Here is a 16,886-nt window from a genome sequence, read left to right as displayed (position 1 = left end):
TGAGTTCTGGAATCACTCCCACAGCTTCATCTAGCCCATCATGCATCTGGACTGAAAATGACCTCCCACTGAGGAACTAGACGTTTCCCAAGACCCAATGCTGCCTTAATCAGGTAACGCAGACGTGCTTGCTCTCATCTGGAACCTCCTCTTCCACACCTCCCCCATTTAAATTTATGATTTGTTTATTCCTTAGAGTTAGCTCACCACCTTCCGTAGATGGTATCTGCTGCTAGACTCAAAATTCCATGGGCAGTGGCCTGGTCTCCATTTTCTTACCAACCCAGTACTATAAGAAAGCCTTCTAAATAGAAGATGGTCAATTAATTTGGCAGAAAACAGAAATAATGAGCAAAGACTCTGTTTTATTATGATTTAAGTGTCATACAGTTTGAATAAGCTACACAAATCTAAGTCCATGTTATTAGCTATTATAAGGAAAGAGGACAGATAAGACAAACGAAGAAGAAACCTGTGTTTACTCTGAATGCTTTCTGATCCCAAATATTTATATCTAGGATTCTAACACATTTCCAAGTAAAATCCTATTCCAATGCTATATTACCTCATTCTGGACCATAAGGAAAATACTGAAGTCTTTTCAACTTGTTTACAAAAAATGAACTCCTAGTCATAAACCTAATAGCAGTAAACATGACTCCACTGACATTAATAAACCTAGATTCTGAAGCAAAATAAACCTTATGAAGAGCAGTAACATTGAAAATTATAAAACACCTCTACCTACCTACCGAAATCATCTATTTTTGACTAGATAGTATTCATATGGATAAGAGGAAAACATGCATATTTTGTTAAAACCACCTAAACTCCCATACTACTTAAAACTGTGAACAACATATGGGTTTTGTTCCCCCCACCCCTACTACCCAGCGCTATTTTGGAGGTGGACTGTTCTCTTCCAACACAAAGGGAACAAAATGCTCTGACCCCTCCCTAGATGTGGGAGGAGCTGTAGGACTTGGCCCTGGAAGGGGCACTGGCTTCAGCCATGGCTGGAGAAATGGGAATGCCTCTCAGCCCTGCTCTAAACGCCTGATCTCTCAGAGCCTCGTCATAGAGGTCTGGGAAGGAACTCGGGACTGTATCCTGGATCTTGGCCAGAACTTCCAACACCTTCATCTTATTGGTCTCAGCATAAGATCTCGGGCCCCACAGGAACTCGTAGATTGGAGGATCGCTATTGGGCACCTTGCGGTAGTTGAGGTAACCCTTCTGCACCAGATCTTTGGTGATGAGCTTTCTGGGCTCCCCAAAGATGGAGTGCTTCCTCCCAGCATAGATCCCCAACACATTGAGGAAATCCCAGATCTCCTCCTCGGTGGCGCGGTTACCCTTCATAAAGATGACGCCCAGGAGCGCCATGAGGAGACCAGACTTGGGCAGCGCCTCCTCATCACTTGAACCTTCCTCAACCCCGAGAGTGAACTTGTTGACGAGGGCGTAGATGTTCCTGCTGCAGTCGACTTCCTTCAGCTCCAGGCCAAACACCAGCTCCACGCGCTCAGAGGCTCTGCTCAGGATCTCCGGGAAGTGCTGCTTGTACTTCCTTCCGATGACATTCAGCATGGCATTCTTTGTGATGGGCTCCTTCTTGGTGTACCTCTCCAGCAGGAAATCCATCACCATGCTGGCCTTCCGCATGAGAGGATCTTTGCGAATGCTCCGAGCGAGCAGGGCTGCTCGGGCGGCATCTGCACTTTCCTCCTCGGGGCCCTGGGCACCTTGATCAGCTCCTGCACGGGAAGCCTCTGCATCAGGAGAGCTAGGGGCCATGGCTCCCTGAAGCTCCTGGCGATCGCCAGCAGCAAGGGAGCTCGGGGGAGAACCCTGAGGGACAGAAGAGGGGGAGGAGGGGCACTCCTCTCCTGGGGCTGCAGCAGCACTGGCATGGGCCTCCTGAGTGTCCCCCTGGACCTGGTGACGTTTCCCGTGGGCATGATGCTTGCTTTTGTGCTTCCGAGGCATGATGACACAGCTGAAGGACCGCAGGCGGGCGTGCAGTTAGGAAGGCAGGCAACGAGGGCGCCTTGAGGAAGGACAAAGAAATGTTCTGAGCACCTTCACCAGGGAGAGTCGTCCCGGCTTAAACCAAGTCCACTTCACAAGGCCACTGCTCTAGGACCCACAAGTCTCCTGTTCTCCTAGTCAGCCTGTCCCCTGAGACCCCTGAGGAGGAAGTGAGAGTGAGACCTGGGGCACAGCCCGACAGCCCTGCCTGGGCGTTAGACGGGGGCCTGTGGGGGCTGGCAGGGGAGGCATGTCCTTTCAGTTCACATTCAGAGTTAGGATGAAAAATGGGGAATGACCCCCTAGCACCCGCCCCGATCCCTCTTCTGCTCTGAAGCTGATGCTGCCACCTTCCCTGTGACTCTGGAGAAGGAGAGGAGGGAGCACTGAGACTCCCACCGAAGGGTCCCAGGAGCTGCCCTTCTGTAAGCAAGCTCTAACCTCCCCACTCAAACCGCAGCTTCCCATCCCCGTGTTTGGCCAGGAGGAAGCGCTGACCACAGGGGAGGGTCCTGACTGGCCTGTGTGTTGGGGAGGATGATCCTCACCCTGGCTCCTCCTGAGCCCTGACATCCTCCCTGTACTGACCAGCTACCAACCCCTCGGACCGAGGTCCCCTCCTTACTCACTGTCCCACATGCGAGATAGCAATGAGGGTGCCCCGCAGCCATTAGAGCTGCCCGGATCCTACCCGCATGCTCCGAGGCCAAATCGTGGGGGGGTGGGGGTTTCACGTGGCCGCTATTCTGGGGTGTGAGACCCTCGGTCCACCCCGAGGGTCCCTCCTTTTAGCTACAGGGCTAGGGGCGTTCCCTCTACTGAGCAGAACTGGACTCCACCAGCCCCGGACCGAAGCCGTCCTCTCGGAGACCACCTGGGTGATGTGGCTGGACTTGGGGCTTAAGATGCAGGCCCGAATCTTCGAGGGGACAACAGGGGCAGGGTGGCCGGGGGTTGTCCAGCCCACCCTTTTCAGAGGGAAAGGCTTGGTCGTGCCGGACGTGTGTCCCCGCACTTGTAACTCACGTCACCTCACACTTGGACACCTTATGAGACCTGGGAATCCTCCGTCTGGGCACCCTACACGGCAGTTCTCTAAGACGACAGCAGCTCTCCAAGATGGCTTCGCAGCCGCAGCGTGTGTGCGTGGTCGTCACTTCCTGTCATGTGCTTCTGTGTTCCAGGCGGACAGCAGAGGCGGGGCCAGGGTGGGCGGGGTTCCGGGGGAGCTTCCCAGAGGATTGACATGTGCACCTTTCCTTGAATCACCGCAGATCCTGAGACCTTTCCTGTACTGAGCGGAGTCTACGGGCCTCCCTCCCAGGCTCTAGCTTCCGTCAGCACCCCAGCAGGAATTGTTTCTGGCCTGGCCGAACTGGCTTCCTGGAGCTCCTGAGAATGACAGTGAGGGCACTTTCGGGCCCCGTCTTCTGGGCTGGGTGATGCTCCGTCCAATCTCCGTGTCTTCCCTTGTCCCCTGTAGATGGTGGGCTACGTGCCATCTGCTGACCTGAGGCCAAGGCCTCACATCGAAGACATCACGTCCCGAGACTCCTGGTGAGAAGTGCAAGTACATCTCCCCTGGACACTTCTGCCTGAGGCTTCCAGGAAATGGCTGCTGCCGGTAAGATGAGCTGAGAGGGAAGGATGGGAGACTGCCTTCTGTGGTGTGGAACCCCTCACAGCTCACTCAGGATCTTCATATTGACTGCTGGCTGGGCCTGGAAATCCTTCCCTTTCTGGTATGAATCCACCTCTGTCCCCAACCGTGCCCCACACAATCCCAGTAGGGAAGTGAAGGGGCTCCTTAGCCTGACAGTTCTCACCGTGGGCTCTTAGTCGACTGCAGGGGCATTGCTCGAAAGTTCTGAGGTGAATTTCTGTCCTTTGGTACAACTTTTGTGGTACTAAATTTTCTGTTTTAGTCCCTGTGTGATAGTCTATTAAGGTGATCACTTAAAAGGGCCAATTGTCATCCACCAGCAAAGTTTGTGCTGGTTATTTCATGACCTCTGGGCCATACTGCCACATCCAACTCAAACTTCTGTTCCCCATGGTCTTGGCATGGGAGCTCTGAGATGCTACCTCAGATTCCTTCAGTGAGGCTGTAGCGATTCATGGCCCCAGGGCACAGTGGAAGAATCAAGGGCTGAACTTTAAAGCCTTTTCCAGCTGATCCTGTTGTCTTCTTCCCTTGTAGGCCCCACACCCTTTGTCAGTCTCCGAGTACTCCCTCACCTTGACACTCATAGGGTCAAGTTCATTGGAGACTTACTTTGCCTCGGGGATTATTTAGTTTTGTGTTTTTGTTTCTGTTAATAGTTGTCTTTATTCCTTGTATAAGTTTTCCATGGTTTATTCTGGGTACAGGAAACAGCAGCCCATGTTTGATTGTGGTCTCAGCTGGTCTGACTGGAGTAGATCTGTCCAGGAGTTAGGGAACATTGATAGTCCTAGAATATGTGCTCCTCAGGAATACACATAACATCCTATTGTGTTTGAGACTTCTTTCTCCTAAGGCTGTCAGGAAGTTCTTCTTGTTGCCTCTGTGTGAAATGTATACATTGTTCTGAGGTTGCTTTGTAGGTACGTTTTTTGTATGGTTGCTTTTATTTATGGTGTATTTTCTATTTCGTGACCTAAGTAATTGTTGATTCTTCCAGGCCAGACTCTTAATTTTGCTATGGTGATCTATTTTATATGAGATATCTGAAGTTCTTTATATGTTTCAATATTTCCTGTGCGTGTTTCCTAAGAGTTTTAATTCGAGGATAAAATATTATGTTATCTTTTGGTTTTCATTGTTCTTATTCATTTGGCATTGTTGTATATAAGTCTGTACTGGCTATGTGTCCTTGTCCAGATTTTTTCTACATTTTAAATCAGTAGAGCATTTATGAAAAATTTTAATTGGAGGATAATTGCTTTATAGTGTGTTAGTTTCTGTTGTACAACACTATGAAGCAGCTATAAGTATACATATATCCCCCTCCATGAGCATCCCTCACGCCACCCCCATCTCAGTCCTCTAGGTTGTCACAGACAGCAGTCTGAGCTGCCTCTGTTCCAGAGCATCTCCCCACTAGCTATCTCTGGTACACATGGCAGTGCATATACGTCACAGCCTCTCTCAGTTTGTCCCTCTCTCTCCATCCCTTGCTGTGTCCACGTCTTTTCTCTGCATGTGTCTCTATTCCTACCCTGGAGATAGATTCATCAGTGACATTTTCTAGATTCCATATAAATGCGTTAATACACAATCCTTTTTGCTCTCTTTCTGGCTTACTTCACTGCGTGTAACAGACTCTAGGTGTATTCACCTCACTACAACTGACTTAAATTTGTGACTTTTTATGGTTGAGTAATAGTCCATTTATATAGCTACCACAACTTCTGTAACTATTGATCTGTCAGTGGAAGTTGAGGTGGTTGCTCGCATGTCCTAGCTATTGTAAATAGTGCTGCAATAAACAGTGAGGTCCATGAATGTTTTCATGCATGGCTTTCTCAGTGTGTATGCCCAATAGTGGGATTGCTGAGTCATAGGGTAGTTTTATTTCTAGATTTGAAAGGACTCTCCATACTGTTCTCCATAGTGGCTATATCAATTTACATTCCCCCTCAAAGTGCAAGAGGGTTCCCTTCTCTCCATGCCACTGCAGCACTTATTGTTTCTAGATTTTTTTATGATAGCCTTTCTGGCAAGTATGCGGTGATGCATCATTGTAGCTTTGGTTTGCATTTTTTCATAATGAGTGGTGAACATCTTATCTTGTGAGCATCTGCAATTTTTTAAAGAACAGATTTAGGATTACAGAAAATTTGGCAGATAGTGTACAGAGTTCCTATAGAACCAGTCTCTTCCTCCACTTAGCATCTTCTGTTATTAATATCTTGGATTGGTTCAACTGATACAAGTTCATTTCTTAAAACTGAGCAACTCATATCAATATGGTGTTATTAACTATTGTCCATTGCTTACAATATATTTTACTTTTGCTGGTTTGCAGTTCTGTGTTGTTGCTTTTGTTCGGTTGCTCAGTCATCTCTGACTTTGACCCCATGATCCGTAGCACACCAGGCTCCCTATGCTTCACCATCTCCTGGAGTTGGCTCAGACTCATGTCCATCCAATCAGTGATGCCATCCAAACATCTCATCCTCTGCTGCCTCCTTTTCTTTTTCCCTTCCATCTTTCCCAACATCAGGGTCTTTACCAATGAGTCGGCTCTTCCCATCAGGTGGCCAAAAGTTTGGAGCTTCAACTTCAGCATCAGATATTCCCATGAATATTAAGGGTTGATTCCCTTCAGGAATGACTGGTTTGATCTCCTTTCTATCCAGGAGACTCTCAAGAGTCTTCTCCAGCACCACAATTCAACAGCATCAGTTTTTCAGTGCTCCACCTTCTTTACGGTCCAGCGCTCACATCCACACATGACCCCTGGGAAAATCATAGCTTTCACTAGACACACCTCTTTTGTCAATGTGATGTCTCTGCTTTTTATTATGTGATCTAGGTTTGTCATAGCTTTTCTTGCAAAGAAAAAGCATCTTTTAATTTCATGGCATCTTTTAATTTGGGGCTTCCCTCGTAGCTCAGTTGGTAAAGAATCTGCCTGCAGTGCAATAGATCCGGGGTCAATTCCTGGGTCAGGAAGATCCCCTGAAGAAGGAAATGGGAACCCAATTCAGTATTCATGCCTGGAGAATCCCAGGGACAGAGGAGATTGGGAGGCTACAGCCCATGGGGTCGCCAGAGTGGGACACGACTTAGTGACTAAACCACCACCACCCCCGCCTTGGCTGCTTTCACCATCCACAGTGATTTTTGAGAAGAAATTTAAATCTTCCATTGTTTCTACTTTTTCCCCATCTGTTTGCGATGAAGTGTTGGGACCAGATGCCATGATCTTAGTTGCTTGAATGTTGAGTTTAAGCCAGGTTTTTCATTCTCTTCTTTCACGCTCATCAAGAGTCTCTTTAGTTCCACTTCACTTTCTGCCATGAGGGTGGTATCATATGCATATCTGAAGGTATTGATATTTCTCCTGGCAATTTGATTCCAGCTTGGGTTCATCCATCTGGGAATGTCATGATGTACTGTGCATATAACTTAAATAATCAAGGTGACAATATGCAGCCTTGATGTACCTGTGTCCCAATTTTGAACCTGTCTGTTGTTCCTTGTCCACTTCTAACTGTTGCTTCTTGACCTGTATAACAGTTTTTCAGAAAGCAGGTAAGGTGGTCTGGTATTCCCATCATTTAAGAATTTTGCAGTTTCCTGTGATACACACAGGCAAAGACTTTTGCATAGTCAAACAAGTAGAAGTTTTCCTGGAACTCTCTTGCTTTGTCTATGACCCAATGGAGATTACCAATTTGATATCTGATTCCTCTGCCTTTTCTGAACCCAGCTTATACATATTGAAGTTCTCTTTTCAGATACTGTTGAAGCGTAGCTTGAAGGATTTTGAGCATTCCCTAGCTTGCATGTGAAATGAGCACAATTATATGATAGTTTGAACATTCGTTGGCATTGCACTTCTTGGGGATTGGAATGAAACCTTACCATTTCCAGTCCTGTATCCTCTGCTGAGTGGTCCAAATTTGCTGGCATATTGAGTGCAGTACTTTAACAACATCATCATTTAGGGTTTGAAATAGCTCAGCTGAAATTTCATCACCTCCACTAGCTTTGTTCCTAGGAATGCTTCCTAAGGCCCCCTTCACTTCACACTCCTGGATGTCTGGCTCTACGTGAGTGATCACATCATCACTGTTATCTGGGTCATAAAGACCTTTGTTGAACAGTTCTTCTGTATCTCCTTGCCACCTCTTCTTAAAATCTTTTGCTTCTGTTCTGTCCCTATAGTTTCTGTCCTTTATTGTGCCCATCTTTGCATGAAATGTTCCCTTGGTATCTCTAATTTTCTTGAAGAGAACTCTAGTCTTTCCCATTCTATTTTTCCCCTCTATTTCTTTGCATTGTTCACTTGAAAATGCTTTCTTATTATTCCTTGCTGTTCTTTGGAAATCTGCATTCAGATTGGTATATCTTTCCTTTGCCCTTTGCTTCTCTTCTTTCTCAGGTATTTGTAAGGCCTCCTCAGACAATCATTTAGCCTTTTTCATAGCTTTTTCTTGTGGATGGTTTTGGTTACCACCTCCTATACCTTGTTCTGAACCTCCATCTTTAGTTTTTCAGGCAGTCTTTCTACCAGATCATATCCCTTGAAAGTATTCCTCACCTCCACTGTATAATCATAAGGAAATTGATTTAGGTCATATCTGAATGGCCTAATGATTTTCTCTACTTTCTTCAGCTTAAGTCTGTCTTTTGCAGTAAGGAGCTTATGATCTGAGCCAGAGTGAGCTCCGGGTCTTGTTTATGCAGACTGTGTAGAGCTTCTCCATCTTCAGCTGCAAGTTATTCATTTACTTCCTACATTTCCATTCCAGTCCCCTATTACAAAAAGGACATTTTTGGGGGATGTTAGTTCTAGGCTGTGATGTACATCTTCATAGCACCGCTGGACTCTAGCTTCTTTGGCATCAGTGTTTGAAGCATAGACTTGGATTACTGTGATACTGAATGCTTTGCCTTGGAAATGAACCAAGATCATTCTGTCCTTGTGGACACTTCCCCCAGTACCTGCAGTTCGCAGTCTTTTTTTGACTATGAGACTGCTCCATTTCTTCTAATGGATTTTTGCCCACAGATACAATGGTAATCTCAATTAAATTCACCCATTCCTGTCCATGTTAGTTGTCTGATTTCTAAAATGTTGACGGTCACTCTTGCCATCTCTTGCCTGACCAATTTCTATTGTGTCATGGAGCTAACATTGAAGGTTCCTATGTAGTACTGTTCTTTACAGCATCAGCCTTTACTTTCACCACCAGACACATCTACAACTAAGTGTCGTTTTGACTTTAGCCCAGTCTCGTCATTCTTTCTGGAGCTATTTCTGGGCTCTTCCCCAATAGCATATTAGATACCTACTGACGTGGGTGGCTCAGGTGTCTCCCTCTGGTATGATCTCCTGATATCATAACTTTTTGCCTTTTCATGATGTTCATGGGTTTCTCGAGGCAAGGATACTGAAGTGGTTTGCTATTCTCCCCTCCAGTGGACCGGATTTTGTTAGAATTCTCCACCATGACCCGTCCACCTTGGGTGGCCCTGCAAAGCCTGGCCCGTAACTTTTAAGTTACACAAAGGTGTGATCCACGGGATCATTTAAGTTAGCTTTGTGTGATTGTGGTTTTAATTCTAGAGAATAGGGCATTGTAGGTCTTCTGTCTGCCCTCTGAAGAATGAGTTTAAGAGGGTTGTGGAAGCTTGTTGATGGGAGGGACTGGCTATGAGGAAACCTGGCTCTTGCTCTATTGGGTCGGGTAATGCTCAGTAAATAAATAAATAAAAATTCAGTTCAGTTCAGTTCAGTCGCTCAGTTGTGTCTGACTCTTTGTGACCCCATGAATCGCAGCACGCCAGGCCTCCCTGTCCATCACCAACTCCCGGAGTTCACTCAGATTCACGTCCATTGAGTCAGTGATGCCATCCAGCCATCTCATCCTCTGTCGTCCCCTTCTCCTCCTGCCCCCAATCCCTCCCAACATCACAGTCTTTTCCAGTGAGCCAACTCTTCACATGAGGTTGCCAAAGTACTGGAGTTTCAGTTTTAGCATCATTCCTTCCAAAGAAATCCCAGGGCTGATCTCCTTCAGAATGGACTGGTTGGATCTCCTTGCAGTCCAAGGGACTCTCAATAGTCTTCTCAAACACCACAGTTCAAAAGCATCAATTCTTTGGCGCTCAGCCTTCTTCACAGTCCAACTCTCACATCCATACATAACTACTGAAAAAACCATATCCTTGACTAGATGGACCTTAGTCGGCAATGTATAAAAATTAGAAAAGCATAATGAAATATGTAATTATTTCAATATGAGTAAAATGATTAATGACATTCTAACTGTTAGTTTTTTACTGAATAGCTCATTAAGAAGGATATTGAACGCAGAAAGAAATATGTGAGATGTAGTTAATATGGAGGAGGATGAAATTCCCTCTGCCCTTGTATTTTGTGGGCGGTCGAAGAATTAAATTGATGTGAGACAGATTAATAGGATAAAATAAAAGTACAATAACACATAGACATGACAGAGACCCAGGAAAACTGAATAACTCATCAACATGGCCAAAGCCCAGAGCCAAAGAGAGCAGAAAATTTTAATGGTAGTTATTTCGAACTGAAAGGATAGGCAAGCAATTCACAGGGAAATGGAAAAGGGAATGTTGGTAAACGAATGTTTTCTGTGCCAGTCAGAGATTCCCGGCCACAGAGTGGACTCTCATCCCTAGGCCCTGCCAAGATTTTGCCACCACACCTTGCCCATAATGTTTGCAGCTATCTCTGGTCATAGTTCTCTTCAGGGAACAGGACCTTTGTCTAAATTCTTTAAGGCAGTTAGGCCAAAGGTCAAGTTCCTTACTGAATCTTTTGGCCTTCATTATTTTCAGTTAGAATGACCTGTGTATCAAAAGAGACAGTTTGAGATGGCATGTTTTGCTCCCCCATACTAACTAGGAAAGTAAAAACAAATACAGTAAAGAAGAGAAATTTATAAAGTCATTAATCCTAGTTTCCTTTGTATGACATTTACATTTTGAAAGATACATGTTAACATAAAAAAACACTGTGTTAAATAACAGCCTATGAAGGAAAATCTGATTTGCTTTGCATTGTTCTTTGGAAAATCAAGGAATGTTTAAGTAAAGTACATTTACAGTCACTGTTTAGAGTCAATGGCAGCAAAGACAAAAGAATGTATTTGTCTTACTCTATTATTTTTTTAATATTTCTTGCAGTATGTTGCTTTACAATGTTGTGTTAGCTTCTATTCCATACTAAAAGTAATCAGACATACATATACATATATCATCTCACTTTGGATTTCCCTCGCATTGAGGACACCCCAGTGAATTAAGGAGAGTTCTCTGTGCTATACAGTATATTCCCAACAGTTGTCTATTTACACATAGTATCAGTAGTGTGTATGTGTCAATCCCAATATTCTAATCTGACACCCTAACCCTTTCCCCCTTGGCACCATACGTTTGGTCTCTATATCACTGTCTTCATTTCTGCTTTGCAAATAGGGTCACCTGTGCCATTCTTCTCAATCCCACACATATACATTAATATTCAATCTTTGTTTTTCTCTTTCTGACTTCCTTCTCTGTATAACACTCAATAGGTTCATCTACCTCTCTAACAATGACACAATTTTGTTCATTTTTATGACTGAGAAATATTCCACTGGGTTACCCTGGTGGGTCAATCATAAATAATCAGCCTGCCAAAGCAGGAACTGTGATTTCAAACTTTGGTTCTGGAAGGTACCCCAAAGAAGGAAGTGGCAACACACCCCAGTATTCTTACCTGGGAAATCCCACGGACAGAGCATTCTGGCGAGCTACAGTCCTTGGGGTCTTAGAAGAATCAGATACAACTTAGTGACGAAATAACAAGAAAAATATTCCATCACGTATACCTTCCACTACTTCTCTATACTTACATCTGTCAATGGACATCTGCGTTGCTTCCATGTGCTGGTTGTTGTAAAGAGTCCTACAGTGAACATTAGAGTGCTTGTCTCTTTTTGAATTATGGGTCTGTGGTCTCTATGGCAGAGTTAATGCTGACCTGTAAGAAGGCTTACGCCAAGGGGGACCACTAGGACTGCTTCTGCCAGTGCCCCCATCCCTGTGGTGAGCCCCAGCTGACCCATGCCTCCACAGGACACTGTTGAACACTTGGAGGTAGGTTTGATTCAGTCTCCTGTGGAGTAAATGCTCCTTTTCTCTGGGTCTTGGTGCATGCGAGACTTTGTGCCCTCCAAGACTGGTGTGTCTGTTTCCCCTACTTCTGTGGGAGTCCTGTAATCAAACCCCACTGCCCTTCAAGGTCAGATGACCAGGGAATTCCATGTCCCTTTGTCAGAACCACAGGCTGGGTTCCTTGATGTGATGTGCAGAACTTTCACAATCGTGGGAGAACTTCTTTGGTATTTTTGTTCTCCAGTTACCCACCCAGTGGGTATTGGATTTGAATTCATTGTGATTGTACCCCTCCTATTATCTTGTTGCGACTTCCACTTTTTCTTTGAACGTGGGGTATCATTTTCAGTGTGTTCCAGCGTCCTCCGGTTGATAGTTGTCCAACAGCTAGTTGCAGTTATGGTGCAGGAGGAGGCAAACAGACATCCTGCTACACCGCCAGCTTGAAACAGAAGCCTCTGATATAAAGTTTGGAGTAGTGAGATGACAGGACAACTGAAGGACACTAGGTCTGCCTCAGGCTGGGAGGAGTGGAACAGTGTGGCCTCTCGACATATGCAGACCAAATGTCTATTTCCAGCTCTGTCACAAGTCTTGTGAACTTGAGAATATTACCAAATTCATAATCTGCAAAGTGAGTCTTCTAAACCCTATTTTGTAGAACTAGTGTAATATATGTGATATTTATAAAGCTCTTGAAATAATGGATTTCAAAGAATGACATTTATTCCTCTGATAATTATGACCACAGACCTTAGTATCAACTGTTGGTGATTTTTTTAACTTGCATGAGATATCAGCAATATGTGGCAGTTTCACAATGAACAGTGTTCTGCTTAGTAAAACTAAATAAAATTTCCCCATGTGTAAATTTATCATTTGAATGTAGAGGAATCTCTGCTCCCTGGATGCTACTCAAAACTTCTAGAATTTGTGTCAAGGATGAAGATCTTCCCTTCCAGCTATATTTTCATCCATACCACCACGCCCCATCTTCATTAATTTCACCAGCACCAAAAGTGCAGCCTTCATTTGAAGTTCCCCAAATTATGCTTAAAATAGGCAGTAGAACATCTCTGTAACATAGTGCCCTCTGACCCCAGTGTGGAGAGTGCTATTACAGTGGGTATGAGATATCTCAGTTCAAGGAAATACCATCCTTCTTTCTGCCAAACACCCTGGAGGCAGTGGGGTTAAATCCCCAGTTTGTGCACTGTGTTTCCCTATACTGGATAAGGAGCACAGAACCCATTGTATTCCTGTCCCAGGTGGAGATTCTCTCTGTTTTACCCACAGTCTCAAAGTAAAAATCAAGGGTAATCTTCCCTTCTGTTCTCCAGCTTCTCAACTTTATCCCCCTATTTCAGGGTCACCTTCCACCCTCAATTCACTCAGCCTCGTTTAGCCCAAGAACCCACCTAACTTCAAATTACATCCTCAAGGGAACTGCAGTGTTCCAAAGCGCCCACATTCCTCGCCTCAAAGCGTTTACTTTTGACTACTCTCATCTGAAACCTCCTCTCGTTCTCATCCCTTGTTTCAACTTGTCACGTTTAGGTCTCAAAGGGTACCTCACCATCTGCTTGATATGGTGGCAACTTTTAGACACTTAACTTCTATGGACACTGGCTCAGGCTTCTTTTTATTATCATCCCCAGTTCTGCCATGGAGCATTCCAAGGAGTTGATACTCAATTAGTGGTTGAAAATATGAGTGACAATGATGGTGTTGTCTGCTTTATTACTATTTAATTTCTCCCACCATCTTGAATAAACTAAGGACATACTTTTACTAACAAGGAGTATTAAAAGAATTTAACAAAACTAAAAACTTAACAAAATTTGCTTTTTCTTTGCTTTTTTACTTGACCTAAGTTATTTTGCCACAGAGTCTCTTCAAATTTGCATGAAAATCCCTCTTCCACTGCTGTGTTTTCTTGTTCTAGATCACACAGCAATGAAAAGTTTCTAAATTTGCATTATAAAATATAAAAACTTTAATTGGAATCTGATAAACAGTAATACATATGTGATCCACATTTTCACCAGCAGAACGCTGATTTCCTGTTTTAGTCATAGCAAAGAAAAATAATTTATTGGAGAAATAGAGCAGTTTTATGTATCTGTTTTATGAGGCAGAGCAAAATTACTCTCCTGAGAAGGATGAGAGCAGGCTGTCTGGAAACCAGAAGCAGTCCTGCCGTGGGGTAGGGTCATGTGTGTCCTGTGTCATTTGACTGACAAGTTGATGGACAGCTTTAGGTTATATAACTTTTCTCCTAGTGTGCAGGCAGTTACCCATAAGTACACAAGCAAAATCCATGGAGTGGGAGGGAAGACAGAAACCAGAGTGCTATTTTTATAAATATGGCATCGTAAACCCTGGGTTACATTAGTCATCTTTTAGGTCTTGGTGCACCAGTGCCACCCCGTGCTGGCACTTTGTCTTGCTTGGTCCTGACATGGCTGGAAACCTAGTGGTGGTCATTGGGCAAAACAGGGAGCCTCTCTGGGTGTGCTCTGACCACCAGTGTTCAGGTGGGGAAGAGGAAGACAGAGCATCCCTGGATGCTAACCTGGCTCAAGTAGTATACTCCCAATTAGATTGTGAACAGGGAACAGCCATCGTTCCCATGGGAAATGGTTGGGAGTTTGCCATGTGATAGCTGTCTCAGAGCTGAGGGCTGACTCTGTATATAGTTGTCCTTTCTGCCTGAGACAGTGTCTGAGCAAGGATGATATAAGTGTTCTTCTGGGTTAATTCAAAAGTCATAGATGTCTAAACTTGTCTAGATATTTTTTGGGGTCATCTGAGAATTTTCCTTAATCTTGTTTTATCCAACTGAGATCCTGCATGAGCAGGGGAACTTGGATTCTTATGGAAGTCTGGTGGGCCCTATGACTTCCTGAGGTGGCGAGAGTTTAAGGAGGTCTGGAGCCCCAGTTTAGAGGGCAAAACATTGGTGATGGGGGCCAGGAGCAGTGGTGTTCAATGCTGAGTATAATGAAGAAGAGGTCTCTGGTCCAAGAGGCTCCTTCTTTTGCCCAGAAAGAGTTCCTGTGAACAGGGCTCAGGGCTGGCTGACGGTTAATATCATCTGGAGAAGGGGAAGGGCTTTTCTAGGCAAATTAAGCATTGCCAAGCCAGCAGAGTCTACCTGGCAAGTCTTTCAAAGTTCAGAGTTTTTCCTAAAGGCAAGGAAGATTTGGACATAAGAGACCTAGCTGGAATCCTAAGGGCAAGTCTTCAGCGATGGACAGTCAGTTATCCATCTGAAAAGGAAATGACAAATGCTCATAAGGGCCTTCAGGTGTCACTGAAGTCCCTTATGGCCTTTTCATGGCTGTGACATCCCTCACCTGTGAGCTTGCTTGGCAGAATGTGGTTCAGTTCTCGCCCCAGGGGCCATTGTGGCTTCCCTGAGTATTTTTTTAAAGAAATTATTTATGTATTTAATTTTGGTTGTGCTGGCTCTTCATTGCTGGGTGTGTGTTCTCTAGTTTCGAGGAGCAGGGGCTACCCTTCATTGGGATGCACTGGCTTCTCATTCTGGTGGCTTCTCTTACTCCGGAGCACAGGCTCTAGGACACATGGGCTTCACTAGTTGCAGCAAGAAGTGGTAAAGTAGAAGTGTTAGGAGATTGCTGTTGTAGTTCAGTCTCTAAGTCACGTCTGAGTCATTGTGGCCCCATGGAATGTAGCCCTCCAGGATCCCCTGTCCATGGGATCCTCTGGGCAGGAATACTGGAGTGGGCTGCCATTCCCTTCTCCAGGGGAACTTCCCAATCCAAGGATTGAACCCGGGTCTCCTGCCATTTCAGGTAGATTCTTTACCATCTGAGGCACTAGGGCAGCCATATTTCAGAAGGTAGCCAAAATTTTTTAGCTCAATTTCTTTTCTTTTCTTTCTTTATCCATTCTCTCCCTATCCTGTAGACACACTCAGCTTGAATTTTATAAACACAAAGTGGAGGCCTTCATGGCATCCACTGTCTGGATTTGTCCAGCCAAAGGCAAAGATATTGGGAGTCTAGGTGCAGAGAAATGCAGAAGAAAGTGACTTTCATTCTAGCCCTATGAGCCAGTTTAACAGGACATAGGTTAAAATTTTCAAAGGGGTGGCATTGAGACCTCCTCTACCTGAAACCTATCACATCAGGTTTTGACTCAAATCCACATGGCCAGAACTGCAAACCCCCAAAAATCCAGTTTGGGACTTGACCATGGTCTTTTAATTAGAATCACTCACCTGGTACCTGGACTTAGGGCAGCTCAGGTTGTTTGTGTCTCAGTCCAGAAGGGAGAGGGAGTCCCTCAGCAAGAGGGAAAGTGTTAGGCAAGAAATGGATTTATTTATATAGGATACATGTAAAAGATGCAAGGAGGCAGGTGACAGAGCTCTGCCTGGAAGATTAAGTGGAATATATTCTATAGTCAGTGGAAAGTGGAGGACTAGGAAAGACTGCCTTCTCTGAGTAGAGGTCAGGCTTACATCACTCCCTCCCAATTCATTTGGAACAGGAGAGTGTCTGACCTTATGAGGTCAAACTTGGGTTATTGTAGAACTTCTTCAAATGGACAGAAGGGCCGTGACATTCCTCTTTTACCTAAAGGCCTGGGGAACATCTCATGGATTATTTATGGCTTTATATTTAAACAAACCTGCCTTCCTCCACTACATTCTGATACCTTTCTTGAACAATGTTAACTTACAATGGTCTACCAATGGTTCCTAGGTTTCTCTATCTCTATTCCCCTCCTAGACTTCTAGATCTACCTCTCTGTCTGTCTGTGCTCAGGCCCTCACTTATTTCTGACTCTTCGCAATCCCATGAACTGCAGCACTCCAGCCTCTCTGTCCATGGGATTCTCCAGGCAGGAATACTGGAATAGGAAGCCACTTCTTCCTCCAGGAGATGTTCCAGACAGGGATCAAACCTTCATCTCCTGCATTGCAGGTGGATTCTTTTCCACAAAGTCACCTGGGACAGCTACCTGTATC

At 44.9% G+C, this 16,886-nt stretch overlaps 1 protein-coding gene across 1 annotated transcript; it reads right to left on the bottom strand.

The window, feature by feature from the left end:
* Positions 1 to 957: 957 nt before the first annotated feature.
* Positions 958 to 1,989, bottom strand: LOC138930659 (melanoma-associated antigen B17-like). Its single transcript, XM_070291159.1, has one exon. It carries the CDS (start codon positions 1,987 to 1,989, stop codon positions 958 to 960), a length of 1,032 nt encoding a protein of 343 aa, XP_070147260.1.
* Between the last annotated feature and the right edge of the window lie 14,897 nt (positions 1,990 to 16,886).

Source organism: Ovis canadensis, chromosome X (assembly GCF_042477335.2).
Source record: "Ovis canadensis isolate MfBH-ARS-UI-01 breed Bighorn chromosome X, ARS-UI_OviCan_v2, whole genome shotgun sequence".
Lineage (NCBI taxonomy): Eukaryota > Metazoa > Chordata > Mammalia > Artiodactyla > Bovidae > Ovis > Ovis canadensis.
The sequence above is the reverse complement of the archived record's forward strand: the minus strand, read 5'-3'. Positions and strand labels throughout refer to the sequence as shown.